Source organism: Triticum aestivum, chromosome 5A, assembly GCF_018294505.1.
Source record: "Triticum aestivum cultivar Chinese Spring chromosome 5A, IWGSC CS RefSeq v2.1, whole genome shotgun sequence".
Lineage (NCBI taxonomy): Eukaryota > Viridiplantae > Streptophyta > Magnoliopsida > Poales > Poaceae > Triticum > Triticum aestivum.
In genome coordinates, this window is record NC_057806.1 from 23,354,937 (window position 1) to 23,378,659 (window position 23,723).

General features: G+C 47.8%; 2 protein-coding genes and 1 long non-coding RNA gene across 18 annotated transcripts in view; all 3 read right to left on the reverse strand.

Moving 5' to 3' along the window:
- Positions 1-553: 553 nt before the first annotated feature.
- LOC123102077 (probable inactive receptor kinase At2g26730) lies at positions 554-5,216 on the reverse strand. Of its 2 annotated transcripts, XM_044523358.1 has the most exons (3): positions 5,030-5,216; positions 3,123-4,023; positions 554-1,466 (listed from the first exon to the last, which is right to left on the reverse strand). In XM_044523358.1, the coding sequence occupies exons 1-3, from the start codon at positions 5,138-5,140 to the stop codon at positions 802-804; spliced, it is 1,677 nt and encodes a 558-aa protein (XP_044379293.1). In that variant the 5' UTR covers positions 5,141-5,216; the 3' UTR covers positions 554-801. The 2 variants fall into 2 exon arrangements, with proteins under 2 accessions (XP_044379293.1, XP_044379291.1); XM_044523356.1 differs by lacking the exon at positions 5,030-5,216 and having other exon boundaries at positions 3,123-4,751.
- A 2,968-nt stretch (positions 5,217-8,184) lies between these two features.
- LOC123101156 (uncharacterized) lies at positions 8,185-15,849 on the reverse strand. Its single transcript, XM_044522742.1, has 9 exons — positions 15,154-15,849; positions 14,395-14,580; positions 14,168-14,298; positions 13,824-14,058; positions 13,554-13,687; positions 10,870-11,085; positions 10,104-10,516; positions 9,463-9,698; positions 8,185-8,844 (listed from the first exon to the last, which is right to left on the reverse strand). The coding sequence occupies exons 1-9, from the start codon at positions 15,847-15,849 to the stop codon at positions 8,284-8,286; spliced, it is 2,808 nt and encodes a 935-aa protein (XP_044378677.1). The 3' UTR covers positions 8,185-8,283.
- Positions 15,850-16,654: 805 nt separating this feature from the next.
- LOC123102078 (uncharacterized) overlaps positions 16,655-23,723 on the reverse strand; it is a 7,834-nt gene continuing 765 nt past the window's right edge. The window contains exons 2-6 of one of the 15 annotated variants that reach the window (XR_006448735.1): positions 23,447-23,572; positions 21,842-22,711; positions 21,383-21,445; positions 18,168-18,258; positions 16,655-17,040 (exon numbers count right to left, since the gene is read on the reverse strand). This is a non-coding gene — a long non-coding RNA (uncharacterized lncRNA). Of the gene's footprint in view, positions 20,117-21,382; positions 21,452-21,841; positions 22,712-23,446; positions 23,573-23,723 lie in introns of all 15 variants that reach the window. The other 14 variants (XR_006448739.1, XR_006448742.1, XR_006448731.1 and 11 more) reach the window with 14 other exon arrangements.

Sequence of the window (23,723 nt, forward strand, 5' to 3'; positions counted from 1 at the left end):
GACGCGTCCGGTTGTAGATGCTTTAAGGACCGACTCAACGACAGCTTTCGAGAGAGGGTTTGAGGCGCCTGGCTGTAGATGCTCCAAGGACTGACTCAACGGCAGCTTTCGAGGGATGACCTAATCTTCGATGCCATAGTTCTGGAGAGAGCTTGACAGCAAAGAGGGCTGAGGGACCGAGGCACTCTAGTGTAACTCTATGTGCTATGCGTAGCTACTCTTAATCATATGTCAAGTGTATTCAACCAAACACCCTATAGTTGCATCAGCCTAGTCAATACACGACACCAAACGCCATGCCCAAGTTGCTCCCTTAATGTAGACAATCTACATGCAGACTACTAAATGATATGCCGATGGTGGTTTTTTGCATGTTTTTCTCAACTAGGCCTAAATGGAGCAAGTATGTAAAGAGGCAAAAGAAAAAGAAAATCTTTGCAAGTATGTGTCTGAATGAGCCGCCGGAATGTATCTTGCACGTTGTCTCAGCAGAAATTCCTGCGTTTTACGAATAAAGAGACACGGGGTAATGTTCAGAAAAAAGAAAAAAATATAATGATGCATGGGGAGCGTTAATCCATCACAAAGAATCACAAAGAAGGTCAAAAGGGGCTGCACAGAGGCGTACAGCAAAAAAGAAAAGAAGAGGAGAAACATTTACTTTACTCGGAAGAAAGAATGAAACCTGCGTGACATGAGGCTTGATAGAGGGAGAGCGAGAGCGAGCGAGAGAGAGAGAGAGAATACAATTCATCATCCAACAAAACAATCAAGAGATGTCCGTGGGCAGGCCGGAGCCACCTACGGCGTCGGGTCGGCCGGCGGCGTGCCCCTGGAGCGCTCCTCCTCGGAGGTGGTCGCCCGCGCGCTCTCCTCCGTGGTGGTCTGCCCGTGGCCGGCCCCGATCTCCTCGATCATCCTGACGACGTCCCGCGCGTCCGGGCGCGCGTCGGGCACGGTGGCGACGCAGGCCATGGCCACCTGCAGCAGCGCGACCATCTCCTCCTCGGCGCTGGCGCCGAGGCGCACGAGCTCGACGTCGAACACCTCGGCGGTCCACTCCTCGCGCACCACCGACTGCACCCAGCGCGGCAGGTCCAGCGTGCCGCCGTCGCCCTCCTGCAGGGACGCGTGCGTCGGGGACTTGCCGGTGAGGAGCTCCAGCAGGAGCACGCCAAGGGAGTAGACGTCCGCCTTGAGCGTCGGCCGCCGCGTGTCCACCACCTCCGGGGCGCGGTACCCGCCGGCGCCCGCGCGGACGGACGTCGGCGCGTAGATGGGGTGGAGGGAGAAGTCGGAGAGCGCGGCGGCGTCGAGGTCCGGCCGGAGCAGCACGTTGGAGGACTTGACGTTGCCGTGCGCGAGCCTGTGCTCCGAGTGGAGGTGCGCGAGGCCGCGGGAGGCCGACAGCGCCGAGCGCATGCGCGCGTCCCAGTCCATGGGCGTCCGGCCCGAGCCCCGGCTCCCTGCATTCAAATTTCATTTCATTCCGGTGAGAAAAATCTTGGGCCGATCGATAAGGCAGAGCTCATGCTACCGATTTCTCAAAGAAAAGAAAATTTTGACAAATACCAATGTGACATTAGCAAACTTGCAATGTAGTATAATGTACAACTGATTATATAGGATTAAAATGCAAGTAGCGTCACGTACGACTGATTAAATCAATGGGACGTGAGCTAACAGCTACTAAAAGTTAGTACTACAAAGTTGGATCATCTATTTAGGAATGGAGGGAGTAGAATTAACGCTCAATCAGTTTGCTGCTAATCTAAAGACACCCACAACCATGCAAGACTAAAGAACCGAAACCAATCATCCTGATTGATCGGCCGGTCCACAATTAAAGAAGAGAGGTGAGGGATTCTTTAAGAAAAGAAAATGTGGTAGCTCGTACTTCAGTATAGTATGCAATGCAGCCTTGGACGGTAACAAGAGGACAGCACAGCACATGACACAGTTGTGGAGCAGCAGCAAACAACCACCGAAGCAATCAATCAACCAGCTGCCGTAGTAGGTTATTAAGTAGGACCAAAACTGAGACAGATACTCACTGAAACAGAGCAGACATATACCCGGGCACAAAATGAGCGCATCTGATCTGGTAGGCACTCTAGAACCTCAAATGGCGACGGAACAGTAGGTCACAGACAGCGCTGCTAATCATCATACTCGCGGCTTCATCATTTGAGAAACACAATCGAACACTAGCATCAGAACATAAAAGGCCTACGCGAAGAGAAACAGAGCCTCCCACAGTAACGCAGTGCAGCAAGTACGATGGATGTGCCATGCGTACGTAGATACTGCTCCGTTGTGCTGCCAGGGTATTGACTGACTGCGGGTCCCGGCACATGGCTGCCGGCCCCCGCCAGTGCAGTGCAGTGCACAGGCGTCTCCCTCCCTCTCACAAGTGGCCCAAGACGAGTACAGTATCCTCTTCTACTACCGATTATCAAATGGGCTACAGTGGTGACAGTACGGTACTGCATGCCCACACGATAACGACGGATATGGCGCCAAGAAGAGTGCAGAGACGCCTTTCGCTTTCACTGGCGCTACTACTACTACTCGGCTGTTCAGTGAGGCCACACGGCGTGCAGACCGCATTCGCATTTCGAAACTACTATACGGACGAAGCAGCGCTGCATTTCTCCTCTCCTCTGGATCGTAGCGTTGGAATGTAAATAAAGAAAGAAAGAAAGAAAGAAAAGAAAATCCACGAGGAGGGAGGACCATCGTCGTGGCTTTACAGCCCGAAAACCCCGCGGCCAGCGCACGCACACCATTTTCTGTCTCTGCTCCTCGCCAATGCGGGCCAAGTGTTGCATTTCCAGCAGCGAGCCGAGCCCATCATCATCGCTCCTTCTTTCTTTCTTTCTCTGATGATCCCATGCACATGCCACGATTTTTACCCCGCTTGGCCATCAAAGAAAAGCCACGACCAACGAGAGAAAGATCCACAAAACAATGATGAACCAAAGAAAAAGACGCAGAACGGGGCGAAAAGCGCGCCAGATGAGCCGCCCGTCCACTCCACATGCCGTCACGTCGAATTGCCGGCGATGCTATCTATGCAATGCAGTACAGTTTTGGTTGAAGGAGGGAGGGTGATGACTGACCGTGGAGCATGGCGGAGAGGCTGCCGGCGGGGAGGTAGTCGTAGACGAGCAGCTTCTCGTCCTTGGAGAAGTAGTATGCGCGGACGGGGAGCAGGTTGCGGTGCTCCACGCCGCCGACGGCCTCCATGTGCGCCTCGAACTCGCGCCGCGCCACCGCCACCTCCTTGAGCCGCTTCACCACCACCGTCGTCCCCTCCTCCAGCACCGCCTTGTACGACGTCCCCGCGCTCCCCTTCCCCAGCACCTCCGCCGACGCCCGCAGCAGGTCCTCCAGGTCGAAGCTGTACCCCGCGCTCTTCCCCACGAACACCAGCCGGCTCGTTTCCCCCGTCCCGCCGCCCGCCGCGGCCACCGCCCCGGAGGTGCCCGCGTCGTCCTTTGGCGAGGACGCGGTGCCCGTGCCTTCGCCGGACGCCGCCGGCGGTCTGGTTGTGCCTGTCTGCCCCGCCGCCGCGGCCGTGCCCTTCGGTCCCTCCGTGCGCGCGCCTCGCCGGGCCCTCTTCTTGCAGCAGAACACGATGGCCAGAAGAAGCAGGAGCAGCGCGACGGCCACGGCGGCCACGATGATGCCGACGATCGCCGCGGTGGACAGCTTCTTCTTCTTCCTCCCCGGCGCGCCGTCGCTCGGGCCCATCCCCGGCGCCGGCGCCGGGGACGGGAAGAAGGGGCTGCAGGGGGGCAGCGGGGTGCCGCACAGCTGGAGGTTCCCGGCGAAGGCGTCGGCGGGGAAGCGCGACAGCGCCCGCGGGATGGAGCCGTTGAGCATGTTGTTCGAAACGTTGAACGCCCTGAGCCCCGGGTTGGCGATGCTGGGGATCTTGCCGGACAGCCGGTTGCCGTCGAGCCTCAGCGCGCGCAGCGCCGCGAGGCCGCCGAGCGCGAAGGGGATGGGGCCCGACAAATTGTTGTGGGAGAGCACGAGCCGCTCGAGCGCGGCCAGCCCGGAGACCCCCGGCGGGATGGCGCCGGAGACGGCGTTGTCCTGCAGGAAGAGGGACCGGAGGGCGGAGAGGCGGAGGAGGTCGTCGGGGATGGTGCCGGACACGCGGTTGGCGCGGAGGGACAGCACCTGGAGGTTGGCTAGCCGCCCGAGGGTCCCCGGCGGGATGGGGCCGACGAGCCCGATCCCGGGTAGGCGCAGCTTGACGACGGTGGAGTTGGCGGCGTCGCAGGTGACCCCGACCCAGGCGCAGGCCGGCGTGGAGGCGCTCCACCCGAGCTTGCGCTCGTGCGGCACGGCCGCGAGGAAGGCCAGCAGCGCCGTCTGCTCGCTCGCCGGCGGGTCCGCGAGTGCCAGGCATGCCAGCGCGGCGACGGCGCACGCCAGCAGCAGCGCCGCCGCGGGCGCCATTGCGAGTTGCGACGGACGGACGGGCGCGTCGGCTACGAGCTAGGCGGCATTGCTGGGGCTAGAGCAGAGCTGAAGCTTGGTCGGGGAGAGGGAATTTGGGCGAGGAAGAAGTGGGGAGAGGGGATCTGACGGGAGAGTGAGGGAGGAGGAAGAGGAAGCATGGACATGGACATGGACATGGTGGCGCGGTTTTGGTGGGGAGGAGATTGGGGACGGTTGGGCCTCGTTTTTTTTCACATTCCATGCTCCATTCCATTCCACTGGTTTGGGCCCACACCAGCCTAATAAGCAGCATTGGAGAAGCAGAATTAGATAGTAGTAGTAATGGAAGAAGAGTGTTGTCGACAGAAAAACAGTGGAGTGTGTCGCTAGCAACCAAATGAGAGAGCAGAGCGTTCACAGAAAAGAGAAGAAAAAGAAGAGGGGTGGGGAATCTTCGTGTGGCTTGGGGCTGCGGTAAAGTGCGAAACCCCGTCCGCGCTGTCCGAAGAGCATTGGACTGGACTGAACCTGACCATACACGCCCGCGGGTGCTGCTAGCAGACAGACAGTCGCTCGCGGTACGTACGCCGTCGCCGGTCGCCGTCCGAGACCGGCCGTATCGCTGGCCTGGAACAACCAACCGGGAGCACGTTAACGACCAGCCAACTTCCTCGGCGCACCTCATCTCATCTCATGGTCATGGTGGAGACTCCGCATGTATGTATGTATGCATAGTTTGTTCGTTATAAAAACCATTCGTCATTTCTGTATTTTTGTTGTTTGTCCATCGGTGACTCGTGGCCTGACACATACATACTTACGTCAGGGAATCTGAGAGCAACTCCATACCGGCCCGATCATCATAGTAAGGCCAACTCCACCGCGCGACCTCATCCTATCCCATCCCGTTCGTTTCGAGTAAAACAGACAAACGATGCGGCCCAGCGCGCGAAGGTCCGGATCCATCTGGCCCGTTTGTGTCCGGGCCGACCCATTTCAATCGCATCTTTGCGTCGGGTTTGTGTCGCCGTGGACACCGAACGGACGCGCCGCTCGTCCGCGTCTGGCCGCGTGGCGGGGCGGCCACCTACCTCCCGCCTGCCAACATCAATGCGCACGGGTGGCCGACCCCATCTGCCATCGGCCCAGTGGAAGGTCGCCGTCCTTCTTAAATGGAGAACCCGTGGACCGGTCGTCGTCCACACTGTCCCACTCCATCCAGCGGACTTCTCAAAACCCGACCGCGCTAAACCCTAGCCCTCCCTTGTCGAGCTCGCCGGCCGGCCACCCTCGACGCCATGGGCTTCTAGAACCGTAAGGGGAAGCACGACCACAAGGCCGACTCCTCGTCGGGGCGCCGCGCCGGCTCCGTGAAGAAGGAGGCCGCATCACCACCACGCCGGGCCCCCGCGCCGACCGCTTTCTCCATCGCCACCACGTCCGCCGGCGAGCGCGACCAGCACTACGTCCGAGCGTCGGTGTGCCGCCATTATTGGGAGACGAGGACACCGCTCCCCTGGGGCGACGCCCACCTCCCCAACGGATGGCACCTCAGCGCCGACCGTGTGCCGATCCCGCCGGTCCCGGCAACCGGCCGTGCACGCCGTCAAGAGATCGAGCGCCGCCGCCGCTTCCTCCCCGACGAGCTGTACTGCGACGACAGGTAGGCCCGGACTCCTCCCTCTGGGATACCTGGCTCAGGGACGAGCACGACGTGCGGCGTGCCTCTTTCTTCGCCGGCACGGCGTCTGGGCCGCGGCGGCCACGTCGGGAGCGCGTAGCGCCTGCTCCCCAGGAGCGCGGGCGTAGGCTGGTGCGCGGCTTCATGCCCACGCCCTCGCCGTCGCCTTCGCCATCTCCGCCACCACCTCCTCGCATGACAGCGGAGGAGGAGGCCCGTCTCATGGCGCGTGTCATGGAGGACTCCATGTACACGCACGATGAGCGGCAAATGGGAGGGCCTGAAGGAGATGATGGCCCACTCCGTCGCCGGCGAGGTAGCCATCCCCGAGGAGGAGGCGATGGAGGAGGAGCCGGTGGCCGCGTTCCACCCGGGTCTGCTGGGCCAGGGGTGGGGTTGGTCCTGCACTGCACCGGAGATGGCCGCCGCCGTGGGCGTGGACTGGTGCGCCACTCCGCCGCGGTCACCGGAGCGGGAGGCGTCGCCACGGGAGGAGGTCGTGCAGGCACCTCCTGCCATCCGGCCCACCCCCGTCTACCACGCACCGCCGGCCCACCTCTGAACGCCGCCGGCCTACGTGGACCTCGTCAGCGACGACGACGCCGACGGGCACTGAAGACGGCGACGGCGACGGCATCGACGGGCACGGGCAGAAGCGCACTGGCAGCGGCCATTTTTTTTAATGTTTAATTATGTCAAGTTGGACATGAAACTGGGCCGTTTTGTGGCCGTGGCGATCCTAACTAAGTTTTATGTTTATTAAACCGCGCTTATTTATTTTTTTAGTCATTTTATTTACGTTTTCTATTTTTTTAAATCATGCCCAACACAGACGTGATTTGGGGTGTGGCTGCGCGGTGGCCGCACGCACGACCCAACGGACAAGGCCGGACACGGGCGAACCCATCGGTCCCAAAGGGACAAAATCCGGCCAAACCGGACGTCCGTTTAGGGTCGCATGGTAAAGCTAGGGTCGCATGTACTTTATGATGAGATGATCATGGTCGAAATGGAAGAATGTTGTCGACAGAGAGAGAGAAGCAGCGGCTACCTAGCAAGCAAGGAAGATGCGGACCTTCAGTGGCCTGCGGCGAGGGCTTTCAAATAAGACTGCATGTGAATACATTTTAACAAAAGAAATTAAGCTCCATTAAGCAACATTGTTAGGAAAACAAGCTGTGTATTTGTCCTAGGTGCCTCATAAAGTTTACTGCTGTGTTTTCGGCACGGCGGTGTTTTTTTTTTCATAATCTACTGGAGATATTGTATGTACGTAATTAGCAGCATTGCAAGGAAATCGAATGAAGCTTGCTTATTTGGAAAAGTGAATCTGTTTTCAGCAGTGTATGTTAAGAAAAGAATGGAAGAATGATGTCGACCCAGAGAGAGAAACAGCGGCTGGCTAGCAACAAGGAAGATGTGAATCTTCTTTAGCTTGTGGCTTGAGTAAAGTGGGAAATTCCAGCCGTCCAAACTGTCCGACTCCGACCCGACTTGACCACACATGCACGTGGAGGGAGAAAATAAGAAAAAAACGGATGGATCGACCGCATGTGACAGCCGGCCGGCTTGCTGATCCGCCGTGCCCGTGGGTGCTAGCAAGAAAGTAGGCCGCCAGAGCAATTTATTTTTCCATGGTACTTTTTCTGTAAAGAAATCAATGTTGGGGATATCGCTTATCGGGAACTTATCGGTCGACCCATGATAAAGGTTAAATCGGCCAGTTTATCGCCATATCAGCCAGTTTATCGTCATATCGACTAATTTATCAGCCGATTTATCCTATCGGTCAGATAAGGGTAAGCGATAAATCGTCCGATTTATCGGAATATCGGAAGATATCTTGAACAGTGAAAGAAATATAAGAGCGACCTGCTCTTCTCGCCGTTGTCCGCATGACAGTCATACAAATATATATTAATAATCTTAATAAAATGGTACAAATCTGAACTCACACAACTCTGATAGAGTTGAATAAAAAATACTCCCTCGGTAAACAAATATAAGACGTCTTTACATTTGTTTACAAAGGTAGTACAATAATCAAAGAAATACACATTTTTGTGGAGCCATTTATTTGTCTTCTGTAGCAACACACATACTTTCAACTAGTAACACAACCAAAGTTCGAATATGAAACAAGTGACTTAGCTTTGCAAGTTCGACCAAGTCACCTTCACTGAGATAGAGGCAAGCTCAAGCATGATTTGCTGATAGTCGTACCCATGTTTTTTCGCTTTGAAGGAACAATGGTGATCAAAATCATTTTTACAACTATTCTGACCTACCTTGAACTTCAAATGCATCAAAGTATCCTCCTCCACAGCAATCACATGTCTTCTTAAGCCACACGACTCACCAATACTGCCACGAAAGAGTTGAATCTCATGTAAATCATCCATAAGGAGAATACATGAGCTGAGGGATAAATCAAATCCACACTGCACTTTTGATATGACAACATCTATTGTGGCCTCAAATGCCCAACGAATAAGGGCTAAAGTGATGTCAACCGCGCCACAATCACCATTAATCCGATGCGTGAATGGGTACTCAGGTGTGACTATATCGTGGTACTCCATTGCACCATCAATTAGTTGTAGATCATCTTCTTGCTTTCCTTTCTTGATCCTCATGTCAAACTCAACTAGAACAGGGGCTACCATTGTGATGCCTCGCTTAGGGCCGGTCATCTCAATAAGAGAACCCTGTAAACCTATTATTATTTAGTAGCTCCTCATGGAAAGTAAGAAATATGTGAAGCATATGCTCTACTTTATGCCAATTGACAACAGATCTCAAATAAATGATAGCATAAAATCTAAACCCTTCAAAAGAAAATTATTTGAGATATTTTATCAACAAATATAATTTGACTGCACATGGAACATGACTTCGATAAATCATGCAAAGATAACTAACCACAAACTTGCCTAACATATGCAAAGGAAAAAACACATCGTTGTATAAGATCCTCAAAGCACATGCATTTGCATAAATGAATGCATATAGTCATACAAATAAGATCATCAGAGTGGTGCCACCATCTGCAACACCTCAAATGTTTGACCTCTTTGGTTGCAGGATTCCCGAAAAGTTGTACACTAAATAAAGCACAAGATTAGAGTGTCACGCCATCTTCAGTACAAGATGACTGAAAGGATGTTTGATTGTGAGGAGGAAAAGCATAGGAGTCTTCCTAAAAGCTTGGAGTGAATAGAATTTCAATAGACTATAGCGCAAATGAATCCCAAGAGAGAGAAAATCTTATGATTTAAATGGATGAAATATCAAATATAATTGCATATATATGTAAAAATGTGCACCTGTTCCACAATGATGGGATCATCTCTGCTACGATTGAAGACATAATTAAGCAATGAATCATGACAATCACGCACTGCTATATATCCATATAGTTGTACCAAGCCGATGTTGGTACTAGCTTTTTCCAATTTCAGTGAGAAAATCTGCATCATAGCAGTTGCAGAATGTACCATGCATCTATCCCTATCCGGGAAACAATTCATGGGATTTGAGAACATCATCGGCTCTAGTTGTGCTTCATGAAAAAAGATACATGTTATATTACAACAAATAATGTTTTATACAAACAATTTACACAAAAAAATTATAATTATGCTTGTCAATACATATTTGTGCAATTTAGAAAGAAGAATAATGTCGTTTGATTTTCTGAGTCATGGAAGTTGTTGGTGTATGAGTACAAGGGAAAGTTATTTGTAGGACTAAAACTAGTGACAAGATCCTAATCATGTATGGTATATCGACAAATTTATATATCCAAATGAAGCATGCTATTTTTTTGCTAATTCATAAATTCTTTATAACAATCCAGATATATATTGCATTTTTTAAAATACAAGAATTCATTTTAAATCAATCAACCAAACTATATAGCTGGTAAGCATCCTAAAAATAAAATGGAACATGATAGATGACTTACTCTCATCACGTTGAGTAAGATGCCATAGCTTTAGAATACCATAGTTTATCTTGTATATAGAACCGTCCCGATGGGTGGTTTTCTTAAGGATGTTGCCTTCAGATACAGGATAAGAGGCATGGCTAACAAAGACTTGCTTTGTTCGCCCCTTCATCTCTGATCTATCCATTCCCTTGGTGATGTCAAATTGTTTGCCTTTGGTGGCATAGATGGAGGTGCAGAAATAATTACTGGCACAAGGGAGGACGCGGAGCCAATTTGGCCTGCCCCAATTATTAACTCCTTTTACTGCAATGTTGCTTGCCATGACAAAGGATGCATAAGCAGATCGGTCACCAAAGAGCAATCTTAGAATCCGGTCATTAATCCGTGTTAGTCTCAATCCAGATCCAAAAATCTCCAGCAGAATGGTCCTGACGAGAATAATCTACAGAAGGTCAAAACGCACCCTAAAAAAGGTCCAGATTATGGCATGAGTGGAGCATCCCGGTTTAGTCAACATTGCCCAGTAAATCTAGATTTTCCCAAATAGATAAAACATGACAGAAACTACAAATAACAATACGGAGATACAAAAGGTAGCAAACAGAAAAAAAAATCTCCTGATCATAATTTGATACAGTATTTACCACAAGAGTTAACAACAAAATGTCAGAATAGTCCTGCACATTCACACATGCAACTGAAAACAAAATCTCCAAATTTTCTATTTAAGCTCAACACTAAAGTATGACACATCGCGGTATGCTGAAGCCCTGAACCTCACCTGAACCCAAGGCGACAAGCCTGCAGCGCGGCGGCTGCCGCGGGGACTGGGCCGCCGGGGCAGGTGCGAGGCGGGAGAGCAGCAGCGGTGCCGGTGCGCGACAAGGGAGCGGGATCAGCAGGTAGCGGTGCCGGCGGCAGCAACCGATCAACCAAAGCGGCGGCCGCTGCTGAATTTCTTTCTCCAGACCCCGGACCGTGGGGAGCTCTGAGCTCTCTTTAGACCCTGTTAGCGCACAGCTGGGCCGGCCCATTAGCTCGCCCGCCCGTCCGTCGTCCCTCGTCCCGATTGGCCGCTCGCTTTATCGCTGCTCGTTCAAGAAAAAACCAGCAAGCTAATGGTTTACGGGAAAAACCGACTCCCTCGGTTTTTATAGATTGATGAAAATTCACACCTTTTTTTAGGTTTACTGTGGTTACCCTTGGCCATGAAGTTTCCATGCCCTGCCATGGGCCTCGCCCCGTTGATCTACTCGATCGTGAGGACCCATTCGTTGCAACCATGCACGTTAAAAGCTTGCGGGAGAGAAAGGTGTATCAACTCTGTCCCTCCCGTCTCTATAATAAGTTCATTGTAAAATAAGAATATTGAAATCCACGATTTTTTTAATTCCTGGATTTATAAAATTCGTGATCTTTTTTCCAGATCACGTATATTTTTGAATTGATGAACTTTTTCCGAATTCATGTATATTTTTCAACCGTGATCTTTTTTAAATTTGTGAACCTTTTTTTTGATCCGCGTACATTTTTTAAACCACGGTTGGCCCGAATGGGGGTTCATCGTCGGCGACGGCCATGGAGGAGGAGAGCAGCATCAGCATGACGAGGAAAGGATAGACATTGTCAAACTTGTAGTAACTCATGTTGTACTGATGCCTATTGACAATATAGTTGCAAGGTGGAGCTTGCCCATCAGTCAACCTAGCAAATAATAGAGACTACTGCAGCACGTTGATATCATTGTGAGAACCGGGCATGCCAAAGATAATGCGTCAAATTTAAATGTCATGTGTGATGCAGCTGCTTCAAGATGGTGGACTTCTTGCATGACCCTGATGCAGAGAAAGAGGGAAAACACGGGGCCCCGGCGTGGTTTTGGGCGGGCCGGGAGTGTCGGAGTCCTACGTGATGATGGTCTGTATTACCGTGAAACCCCCCTAATTTGCTTCTGGTTTGCAGAGGACTAGTCCGTGAATCGATACGGGGCGGCGTTAGATGTCAAACTGCCTCTGAACAACACGGTCCAAACATTTACACGGATTTGAAGGTTCGCTTTGGAGATGCCCTACTAAACAGGACTGACTAGACACTCAGCTTGTCCACTAAAAAAAAGACACTCAGCTTGTATGTGTGCACGTGATCACACTATATGCACACCGCCGCAGCCTCACGTCTCAACTCAGCAACATGCATGAACCAACTGACGCGACGAAATAAACATGATAGACACCTACTCTTTCCGTCTCAAAATATAAGAACGTTTTTAACACTAGCATAGTATCAAAAACGTTTTTATATTCTGGGACAGAGAGAGTAGACAATAAGGTTAACTCTAATGGCATTGGACTAGCGATCGAGTGCTGAAGAGAAGAAAAAGGTGGCTAGCTCTAGCTAGCGATCGACCGGCGGGATCTAATCTGTTCGCGTCCGCAGCTATCTCCCTCGTAGATCAACTTCCAAGTACATACAAAAGCATGCAAACCCTCTTCGCGCTTCTCCTGGTCGCTAACAATCCCACCCGCCTTAGAAGCGGCTTGACCCCAAGCCGGCTCACGTGGAAACTTCTGGCGAAGTGTCACTTTGTCTTCCTAGATAGCCATCTCTCCAGGCGCATCGCTCCATTTGACGAGTACTTGGATCAGGGAATCAGCGCACCGACGAACAACTCGTTGCTGAAGGATTTGTTCTGGATACTGGAACTGATCATCAGGAGCAGGGAGTAAAGAAATCACTTGACATCCCGGTGCAAGGACCTTGCGCAATAGTGAAACATGGAAGACCGGGTGCACATGACTAATAGGTGGTAGGGCTAATCTGTAGGCCACTTCACCCACACGCTCCACCACTTCAAAGGGGCCATAAAACTTGAAAGCAAGCTTGTGGTTGGCGCATGGCGCCACTGAAGACTGTAAATATGGTTGAAGTTTCAGAAAAAACGTCTCGCCCATATCAAACACACGTTCAGTGCGGTGCTTATCAGCTTGGATTTTCATATGCTGCTAAGCCCTCAATAAATGCTGACGGACAGAATCAAACACCACCTTGCGATCATCCAACCATTGTTGCACGTCCACAAACTGAATTACTGCATCCGAGGGGATACCAAAGTGACGAGGTGCATGCCCATACACAATCTCACAGGGAGTAGTACGTGTGGCAGAATGCCAGTTGGTGTTGTACCGGAACTCACATAGGGGAATCCACTTAGCCCACTTAGTAGGATGAGCATTGACAAAGCATCGTAAGAAGCATTCCACCTGTTGATTAACTTGAGCAGAGCTCATTCGAAGTTGAGTACCAGACTTAGAGAACAATTCTTGCCAAAAGACACTAGTGAAGATACGATCTCTATCCGAGACAATAGATTGAGGCACACCATGCAGGCGATATACTGAATTGAGAAAGGTTTCAGCAACTGTTTCTGCTATGAATGGATGGTGCATGGGAACAAAATAACCATACTTGGAAAATTTATCGATGACCAGAGATGGTGGTAGCCCCTCGACGAAATCCATTGTCACCATATTCCAAGGAAGTTTGAGGACAGGTAATGGCTGCAACAGGTCAGGGTAGGCTACATGTTCAAGCTTTGCTTGCTGACAAATCAGGCAATGTTGCACATACTGTTTGATAAATCCCCTCATGTGTTTCCAGCGATAAACTTCTGATACGGCGATAAGTAACTGATAATCCCGAGTGTCCTCCACTGGGACTATCATGGAAAGCAGATACAATTTGCTTGTGCAACTCTGGAACATCACCCACCCAAACATAGTTCTCAGTACGAAGAATGCCAACTGTCAAAGTAAACTTACTATCAGAAGAGGAGCTGGTGGACAATTTCTGAAGTAACCCAGTGCAAAATTTATCGCCCACATAGCTCTGCATAATATCTTCAAGCCAAGCAGGTTGAGCTGAAGAGATAAGGTGCATTTCTGGTAACACATCAAGAGAGCTATGTGGTTTTCTGGAAAGTGAATCAGCAACACTGTTCTCAGCAACATTGTTGCCACTTGGTGTGCAAAGGTTGTTCAGACAAACTAGCCAAACTTCATTGGACAGTTCGGATTACAAACTGTGAAACCTGCAAATACTGTCTCCAGTGGTCAACAGCCAATAGGATTGCTAAGTATTCTTTTTCATACACAGAAAGAGTTTGGTTCCTGGGGCCCAGAGCTTTGCTAACATAAGCCAACGGATGCCCATTCTGCATAAGTACTGCCCCAATATCCACATCACAAGCGTCTGTTTCTATCATAAAAGTTGAAGAGAAATTAGGAAGAGCCAAAACAGGAGCTGTTACCAGGGCTTGCTTAAGTAGTGCAAAAGCTTGTTGTTCATTTGCTGTATAGCGGAATGGTACCCCTTTTTTCAACAGATTTGTCAAGGGTTTGCTCACAATCACGCAGTGACGAATGATCTTTCTGTAATAACCAGCCAGACCCAGAAAACCCCTAACCTCCTTAGCAGATACAGGAGTAGGCCAAACCTGAATAGCAAATTTTTTTGCTGGATCAGTAGAATTAAACCCCTTGTCCATTAATGATGTGCCCCAAATAAGCAACTTGTGTTTGAGCAAAACAACATTTAGACAGTTTCACTTGCCATTGAATTCAAATCTCTTGAGCTACAAGAGGAATTACAAGGGGGGGAGGAGAGAGTCGCCTTCCTCAGGAAGACGAGCACACACACCAGCCACTAGCCGTTTCTCCTCTCCTACCTTCTCACCAACCCTCCACGCACATAAGTACTACGTCCTACTTGGCCCACTCCGGCCCAGCCAGCTTGGGCCGGCCCAATGCTTGAAACACGTCTTCGCGCTTCTCCTGGTCGCGATCATCACCTGAACTTAACCAACGCACGATACGACGGACGGATAGCATCGGTAGTCTCTGCATTTTACTGACAGAAAGAAGATTAAGCTGCCGGGAAGAAGGCCTGCTGTATTGAGGCGCAGGCCGGAGGCGGGAAACGAACCAACCAACCAACCAACCGCCCTATATACCAAAACCCTGTGTAACCGCCATCGGCGGCAACACCCAAACTAGAGCCCAGCAACAACCTCGCCTGCGCCGCGCAGGAAGACGATCGGCCTCCCTGCCCGGCGATCAACCGCACGGAATAGGAGGAGGTGCGGCGGCGGAGCAAGCGCGAGCGGCTTCCCTGCACGCGGAGGAGGCGCATCGTCGGAGGAGCTCGTCGCGCCCGGCCTCACGCGGCGGCGCGTCAAGCCGGGAGGAAGCTTGTGACGCGCGGCGTCCGGGGATCCCGCCGCGCCCGCCCTCGCGCGGCGGCGCGTCAAGCCCGGAGCAAGCTTGTGACGCGCGGCGTCCGAGAAGCCCGTCGCGCCCGCCCTCGCGCGGCGGCGCGTCAAGAGCCGGGAGCAAGCGCGCGACGCGCGGAGTCGGAGGAGCCTTTCGCGCCCGCCCTCGCGCGGCGGCGCGTCAAGCCGGAGGCAAGCGCGCGACGCGCGGAGTCGGAGGAGCCCGTCGTGCCCGCCCTCGCGCGGCGGCGCGTCAAGGGCCGGAGCAAGCGCGAGCAGCGCGCGGCTTCTGTGCACGGGGATCACCCGAGAGAGGGAGGACGCGCGGCTTCTGTGCACGGGGATCACCCGAGAGAGGGAGGACGCGCGGCGAGACCAGCGCGCGGGGATCAGGAGCGGCCGATCAGGCGCTCGCTCAGTTGCCAGGAACCGGAGGAGCGGACGATCAGCTGCAAGAAGGCAAGACCGGAGGGAGTTCCGCCATTGCTCAGCCATGGGTCGCAAGAAGAGGGAGAACCGGAGAGAACCCCCCGAGCAGAAGCAAGACCCAAGCCTGGCTGAGCTCCTCGCATCCCTGGACAGCGAGGTATAATACCTGCTGACCGATTTGTCTTTTGTCACTTTCTTCGATCATAGAGTGACTCGTGTTCATAATTGCTAATTTCTTGATCATAGCGGAACAATTCACCGCTTATTTCCTGTTTGTTCAATATAATCTCTCTCAGCAGACTCAAGATAGATAAGTTCAGTTGCTTTTTTTTTCCCGTTTTTCTCATGGTTTCTTGTTCTGGGCAGCTGTCAAACTTTGTGCGCTAGCCATTTCCAATAGGAAGATAAAGTGACGCTGTTAAAATCTATCGTTTTGTTTTGTTTTGGCCAACCAAAACGATATGTGTTTCGGCTAGGAAAACCTGGGCGCTTCATTTAGCTGATGCGGTAGGAAAACCCAGCAAATACACTCAAAAATAGTGAAGGGGACGAGGGAATCCAGAACATATGACTTATAACTCAAAATTAGTGATTATGTACTTTGTTGCTCGCAATCTAGCTAGGATGTTCCTTTCAGAAAAAGAAAGAATTACAATTCAATGACTCAACATCTTTAACATTTCCATGGGTGTTACAAAAAAATTCTTACAAATAGAGCTGCAGATCAAATAGGCCAAATTTACTTCCAAGTAAGCTGTAGGAAAAATAGTACCGATCGAGTCGCACATTCCATCCAAATCTTTAGCATGCCTGTTGCAATAAATTTCTTACAAATACAAATACTGCCACTACAACAGTCCTTACAGAACCATGAAAATCTTGCTTTCTAAACTAATATAAGAGTGTTTAGAATACTAAAATAGTGATCTAAATGCTCTTATATTAGTTTACAGAGGGAGTACAATACTTACAAAATACTCTTTACAACTAACCAAGCCATGAAAAACAATGCAAATGTCACTCAGCAACTTCCTGTTACAGTGTTTTCTTTGAATTAACTCTTGCAATAAACCATCTCGAGTTTCTAATCCAAATCCATCAACAGATATACTCCCTCCATACCAAAATATAAGACGTTTTTGCAGTTCAAATTGAAATGCAAAAATGTCATATTTTGATAGAGGCAGTACATAACTTGCAAGTCTTCAATCCCCAAGCCACCTAGGACAAACATCAGCCCATCTAACTGTCATCCTCCTGCCACAACATCCTTCTCATAAAAAACTCAATTATTCAGAAGGCTCTATGGGCAAAGTAATCATTGACATCATAAAGGGAATATTACTCAGACAGGGTCAAGTAAGAATCAATTTACCACCATAGTCTAGAAAATTTCCTTGCTAGATTTCCGTGTTATATTCTCAGCTTTATTCCAATCATTATTCCTAGATTTAACAGTATTTACAGAAATCCCTAAATATTTAAAGAGGCAATGATCCAATATTGCAAGTAAAAATCTCCTTATATCTTTCTAGATCATTCCCAGCTTCACCAAAGCAACAAATATCACTCTTACGAGAAGTAATTTTTAAACCAGCTAAATGTTCAAACAGAATCAGAATTGATTTTAGATTTCTAGCATTTTTTTCTCCAGCCTCAGTTAAATCATCGCTAGACCTACTACTGAATTAGGCACTGCCCCTTTAATCTCTCCTTGAGAAATAGCTCTACAAGTTCTTGCAAGAAATTAATAGCAATATTGAATAAAATGGGGGACAGGGGGGCCCCTGTCTTAAACCTTTCTTAGTTTTAAAAAAGGACCCAACTGGTCATTAACTCTAACAGAAAACGTTACCACTTTGAACAATCTGTTCTATCCAGCAAACATAATCAGAAGGAAACACTTTCAGAAATAAATAAAAAATAGTAAGTTGGAGTCTTCGCCACAAACCAAAAATATGATTATTATATTAGCAGAAGTAAAAGCCAAATTCCTACTTTTTTCTAAACTGATTACTCCAACACATATCAAATATCGTAGAATGGTAAAAGTTATCTAATATTCAAAAGCATAATAAGCAAAAGTAAAGGTTAGTTGGAGTCTCGACTGAAAGGAACATATGCACTAAGATTGTTCATGATTAAGCAAATGCTAACATGGCATAGAAAATCAAAATGTATAGGTATAGGATATCGTGCACATAATTAGTTGTCTTTCTACATTTTGCATCTCAAAGAGGAATGAATTGTAACACACTAAAATGAAGGTCGGGCATTATGACAAACTCATCCATATGGTACTGTCAAAAAAAGTCCATATGGTTATTGACAAATCTATTTTTATGCAAATAACCTTAACCTTCATGCTATACAATTTAACCAACCTGGGACTACTGTTGTAAGCACCGACTCTCCAAATTATAAATGCATTCACTGATACTACAAGACTTGGCACTCAAACATAGCCAGCGCTCTCTGCGAAAAAACAATCATGGAGTTCTTGAGAATACTTTGCGCAAATTTATGCCACAACAAATTGCTATTGCTCTTTGACAGTAACAGCAGCACATATGATTACTCAACCAAAAAATACAGCAGCATATATGATGTAGTGTTCATTGTCCACCTTTTTCCTGCTAGGGTACATTGACTGATCTATTTTTTTAATTCCTGATTCATATTTAGGATGTGCTGCTCTTGGATATTAGCGGCCCCCCTAAAGTGGTACAGGCTAACTACAAGAAGTATGTCCAATCAGCGAGGTGGTGGAACTATAAGAAAGGCATCCGAGTGGATGTGACTCGACTCTTCCGCAGAAAAAAACACGTCTTCACCACTCCAGAGAAGGGCACGTGTTGCACAGTGGTCAAGTATAAAAAAGATACAATCACATTTATTAAGCAAGGTCGATACTGGTGGGTGAAAGCCTACTGCATTGATGGTAAGGTGCATGAGCTAAAACCGGACGGTGACCAGAAGAACTACATAGAGTGCTCGGACCACACAGTCCTTTCCTTTGGAGGTAACCACCATGATATATGCAATGGTGACCCTGGAGGGTCGCTTACAGGTTTGCGTTACCTAAGAAAGGCATTCACCTCCATAATCGAGGGTGGGGAGCGCATAGACCCCAAGTTCGTAGGTCTTTTTGTTGTTTATCTGGGAGAAGGTCCAAGGTTTGAGATAGTTTTTCAAGCACTGTACATGAACATTCCCAGCCCAAATTCTATGCGCCTCGACTATTTTATTCCATGGATGAATGAGCTCGTGCGCAACTGGAACAAGCTGAGCGAATATGCCATGAAGTACATGCACTGTCTTCGCGAAGGATTGGAGCTCCCAGAGTTAGACCAAGGCATTGCTTTTCCAGGGATGGACTCTATTGAGAAAGTTCTTGAGTTGGTGAAGATTCTACAGTTAGATGCTTACGATGATGGTATTTTCAGTCATGAAAAAGCGCAACAGCCAGATGTATGGCGTGCACGTGATGAGTCATTTGCTAGAAAGGAAAAGGATACACACTGCAAAAAGAAACATGGAAAAGGTGCACCTCCTCCTGAGGATTCTTTTGTACCTATGGATGACGGTCTGTTTCATATGTTGAATGTCAATGGGAAGGTGGAGAGTTTATTTACAGAGCAGCCCCCTGGTCCTGAACTGAAACTGGGTCAAGGGCATGGGCGGTTTTCAAATAAAGCAAAAGTTAGTTCTCCAAGCTGCTACGCTAGAAGGAAGATGAGCACCCAAGGATGGGACAACAAGGTGTGTGTAAAATGTTAAAACAGCACTCAGAGCTATATCTTTTGCATATCCATATTGTATAATCTTCTCAAAACGTTTTATTGCAGATTCTTCATCTGAAAAGGTCTATTTTGGATATGCCAATGGACAAATTGCTGCATACCACCTTGGCGAGAAGACAAGTGCAAATGCCCATGAGGCTTCATGTCAGCATCATAAATACCTCAAAAAATGAAAAGTTCTTTACAAAAACGACTACATGGACAACCCAGAAGTGCTGTCCTTATCGTTACCTCCCCAAAGACAATATAAAGGTTTGTAAAAAGTTGTTTTAGTTTGAATGCTCTATTATTCACTTTATAATATCTTTGCACCTCTTAATTGCAGGTTTTGGGTATTGGAGGAACTGCGGAATTTATAGGTGAAAGAATTATACAAACCAGAATGGTCAACAAAAGAATGGCCATGCTCAGGCCTTTGATTCTCGGTATGCACATGGTGCAGACCTGCCCGCGGTGGCCAGGAATGTTTCGAGCTGCTAACAGCAAAGGACACAATGTTTTGCATCGGTTTATTCTAAGCCCGCAGAGTCCTGCACAAGGTGAAGTTGGGAGGTAATCTCTCTTATTCCAAAATTTTGACTTTACACTGAAATAAGCACCAAGGTGGACAAAGTGGCCAGTGTCTTCTCCATATTCTCTTGCCTGATTAATGGCTACACACTGATGTTTTTCTTCAAGCAATGCCATAAATTTCTGTTTAGATGTTGGCAAGTTTGTGTTATTTATTGTTTTGTAAAAATGGTTGTAGATATCAACCCTAGGTTTTCTGTTTATTCTAGTTCCCAGGAACAGATTCAGACTTTTAAAATATGAGCTATGCAACACTCCTCCAATTTATGATGTTCTACTGCTCTGCCTTGCACTCTGACTCAGATTTGTAGTGCTACATGCCTACATCATAAAGTCTAGTTGGCCATAAGCCTCTGTTTAGATGCTGGCAAGTTTGCCTTATTTTTCGTTATGTAAAAATGGTTGTAGATATCAACCATAGGTTTTCTGTTTATTCTAGTTCCCAGGAACAGATTCAGACTTTTAAAATATGAGCCATGCAACACTCCTCCAATTTATGATGTTATACTGCTCTGCCTTCCTCTGTGACTCAGATTTAATTGCTCTTGCTCAGCCTTGGATTTTGCTCTGCTCAATGCTCGCACGGTCACACCTCATGCTAGCTACTAATAATAATTTCTGCAGGTTATGGCTGAGCTGCAAGGAGAAGCTGCAGAATATGGCTTCTGGCAAGATTTGCAGCACAAGGATATAATCGAATGCAAGTTGTGCAAGAAAATGCCCCAAGGAAACTGTGGAAATTAGGAAAGAGATGCTCGAGTTACTGAACCACAATTCAAGAAAGAAAATGCCCCAAGGAAACTGTGAATATATTGACTATTGCCAGTATAGATTATCTGGACCATGTACTTCTGGTGACACTGTTACTCTCGACGTAAATTTCTGTTCCAGAACAGCATGCAAATGCTAAAGACCAACTTGATGATTTGCTTGGTTTTATGCAGAGGGGATGCTGGGAGAGTTTTGTTTTCATTTCTCTGGTCAGAGTTTATGTGGTTAGATAATTAGTGAAGACTATTTTGACATTTCCAAGCGAGATTTACATATTGGGTGAAACATAAGAAATTTATCCTAAATGATAATAAGATTACAGAACCAGAAAGAATTCAAATGAAAAGTGGCATCTGAACCATAAGGTATTTAAATTATACCACAGACTAAATTGCAGTTGCATGCATAAAATCTGCATTAATTAGTAAACCATGCAAGTTAAATTCAGAACATACCATCTGAAATCGAGTGCCTGTAGTTAGATACATCGTTTGTTGATTGCCTTGGCCTCCAAATTTCTAGTACTAGAAACAAAATCAAATAAGTAATAGCTGTATTACAAAATGTTCACGTTGAATCAGCCTAGTGGAATTAGAGCATATGATGTCATTAACATTCTAGATGACTTTGCTAAAAAAAATCATTTTGCAAGGATTTGAATAAACCCATGAGGGGCTGCCAGCTTTGTTCCTCGGGTGAGGATCGAAATGCACCGTATAACTAAGACAAACACCATTTTAACTTATAGTAGCCTTATACCATAATTATCATAGCATGCAAACTTGGTAGAGAACATAAAAATTATAAACAGTAAACCATTCATGCTACCACCAAAACCATGATAAATTCCGAAAGAAGATCATGTCAAACATAAGGAGGCAAAGCATCAAAGAGGGAAATAGGGAAGAACTCACCAGTGCAGAGTCAACGAGACAATTACATCCCGCTTACGTGCAGCGGCGTCAGGGGTAGAACTGCGGCCATCCCCGAAGTGAAGAAAAGAAGAGGATATTGCCACAGCATTTAGTGACACTGATGGGTGGCCTCCCTATTAACAGCTGCAGTGGCCACAAAGTGGGGCGGTCTTCTTTAGAACACCATACTAAACCACTAATGCATACAGACCCTTGCCGGCAACATGGGAGGTGGATCTGTAAGAGAATCAACAATATGGCAAGAAGAAGGGTATGTGTCCTAATTGCTCACAATTTAATCTGTACAAGAATCAACAATATGACAGGCGACTTGATCTTATTGTGACAGAGGAGTACGCATCTCTAGATTCTTATCACCATGTCTCAGTCCTAAAGAAGCAATAGGGTAGAGTAACCATTTACTTGCAATTTCCATGTCATTCTTTGTAAATGTTATACTACATGGCACATGCCCATGTCAAAAGGGGAAATCATATATTCATATGCAACTCAATGATCATATGGTACAAAACCTGCATCCTGTAAAAGAATCCCCAGCCTAATCAAAGATGGCAATTGAACACCCCATGGTTGTATTTCACGCCATGCAAGAATTTCTCTGCAAGTAATTCATATCAAAGAGATAATAGAACAATCTGAGTGGACACGGAAATGCATACATTACAACGGGAAAAGCTGAAGCTGAGTCATCCAAGTATGGAGCAGATTGAACACCCTCAGAAACAGTCAACTACAGCTCACGCTTCCACTTCGCATCAGTCAGTCTGCATTTGATGGACATGGAGGTTTCTCCCTGGGATGCTTTGATCCATAGTGATCTATCAACTGCCTCTCGTTAGCCTGTTGTGCCTGCACACATAGAAGATGTTACATTAAGTTGACACTGCATCAATCATGAGGAACATGTATCCATGTAAAGCTAACTATACACTAGTATATCCGGTTATGCTTGCACACAGTTTTCAACTTGATTCACATCAACATGAACCCAAGCAAAATATTCCACGAATTTCTTCATGAAATCCAGACCATGTGACCATCTCTAAAAAAGAAATCATATGTAACTCAACAAGCATATGCCAGCACAGTTGCATCCTAACAATGATCATAGGGTACATAAAAACAGAAGCCCAGAGCCGAGACCTAAGCAAAGATGGCAATTGGACGCCCTAAGTAGTTAATATTGATAATACTTCATGCCACAAAAGAATTTATCTGGCAATGATTCATATCAAAGAGATGATATAGAACTAACTGAGTGTGCACACACATGAACTCAAGCATAATATTGTATGGCTTTCTTTATAAAATTTAGACTATATGACGCATCTCGGAAAGCATATGCTAGTGCAGTCGCTTGGTGGCAATATATGACCAAGTTCACTTACATATATTCTCCCTCCGTCCCAAAATAAGTGTCTCAACTTTAGTACAAAGTTAAGACACTTATTTTGGGACGGAGGGAGTAGTTTATTTACTTGTACATCATGATAGTGCAGTGGCAACCGCAAAAACTCAGTTAGAATTTCATAAAGAAGAAAGCGGACAGAAATAAAGAGGCATTCCTTTGGTGAAAGAATGTACCTTAACATATGTTCATCTGGATCTCTCCTCTTGACCAGAGGCTGGCCCAAGGATGCTGCCGGTGCATTCATGGAGAGTCACACCTGACAGCAATCGCAGCGACGGGGAGAACCCCGTTAGAGCAACCTGCGAAAAACAAAATTGCAACCCTTATACAACAACGAATAGTAGAGCAAGCAAACTACATCCCATAATAAACAAATAAAAGAAGCAATTTTGAAAATAAAAGTCTGCAACGATCCACATGGAGAAGCAATTTGTCCGATGAGAATAACCA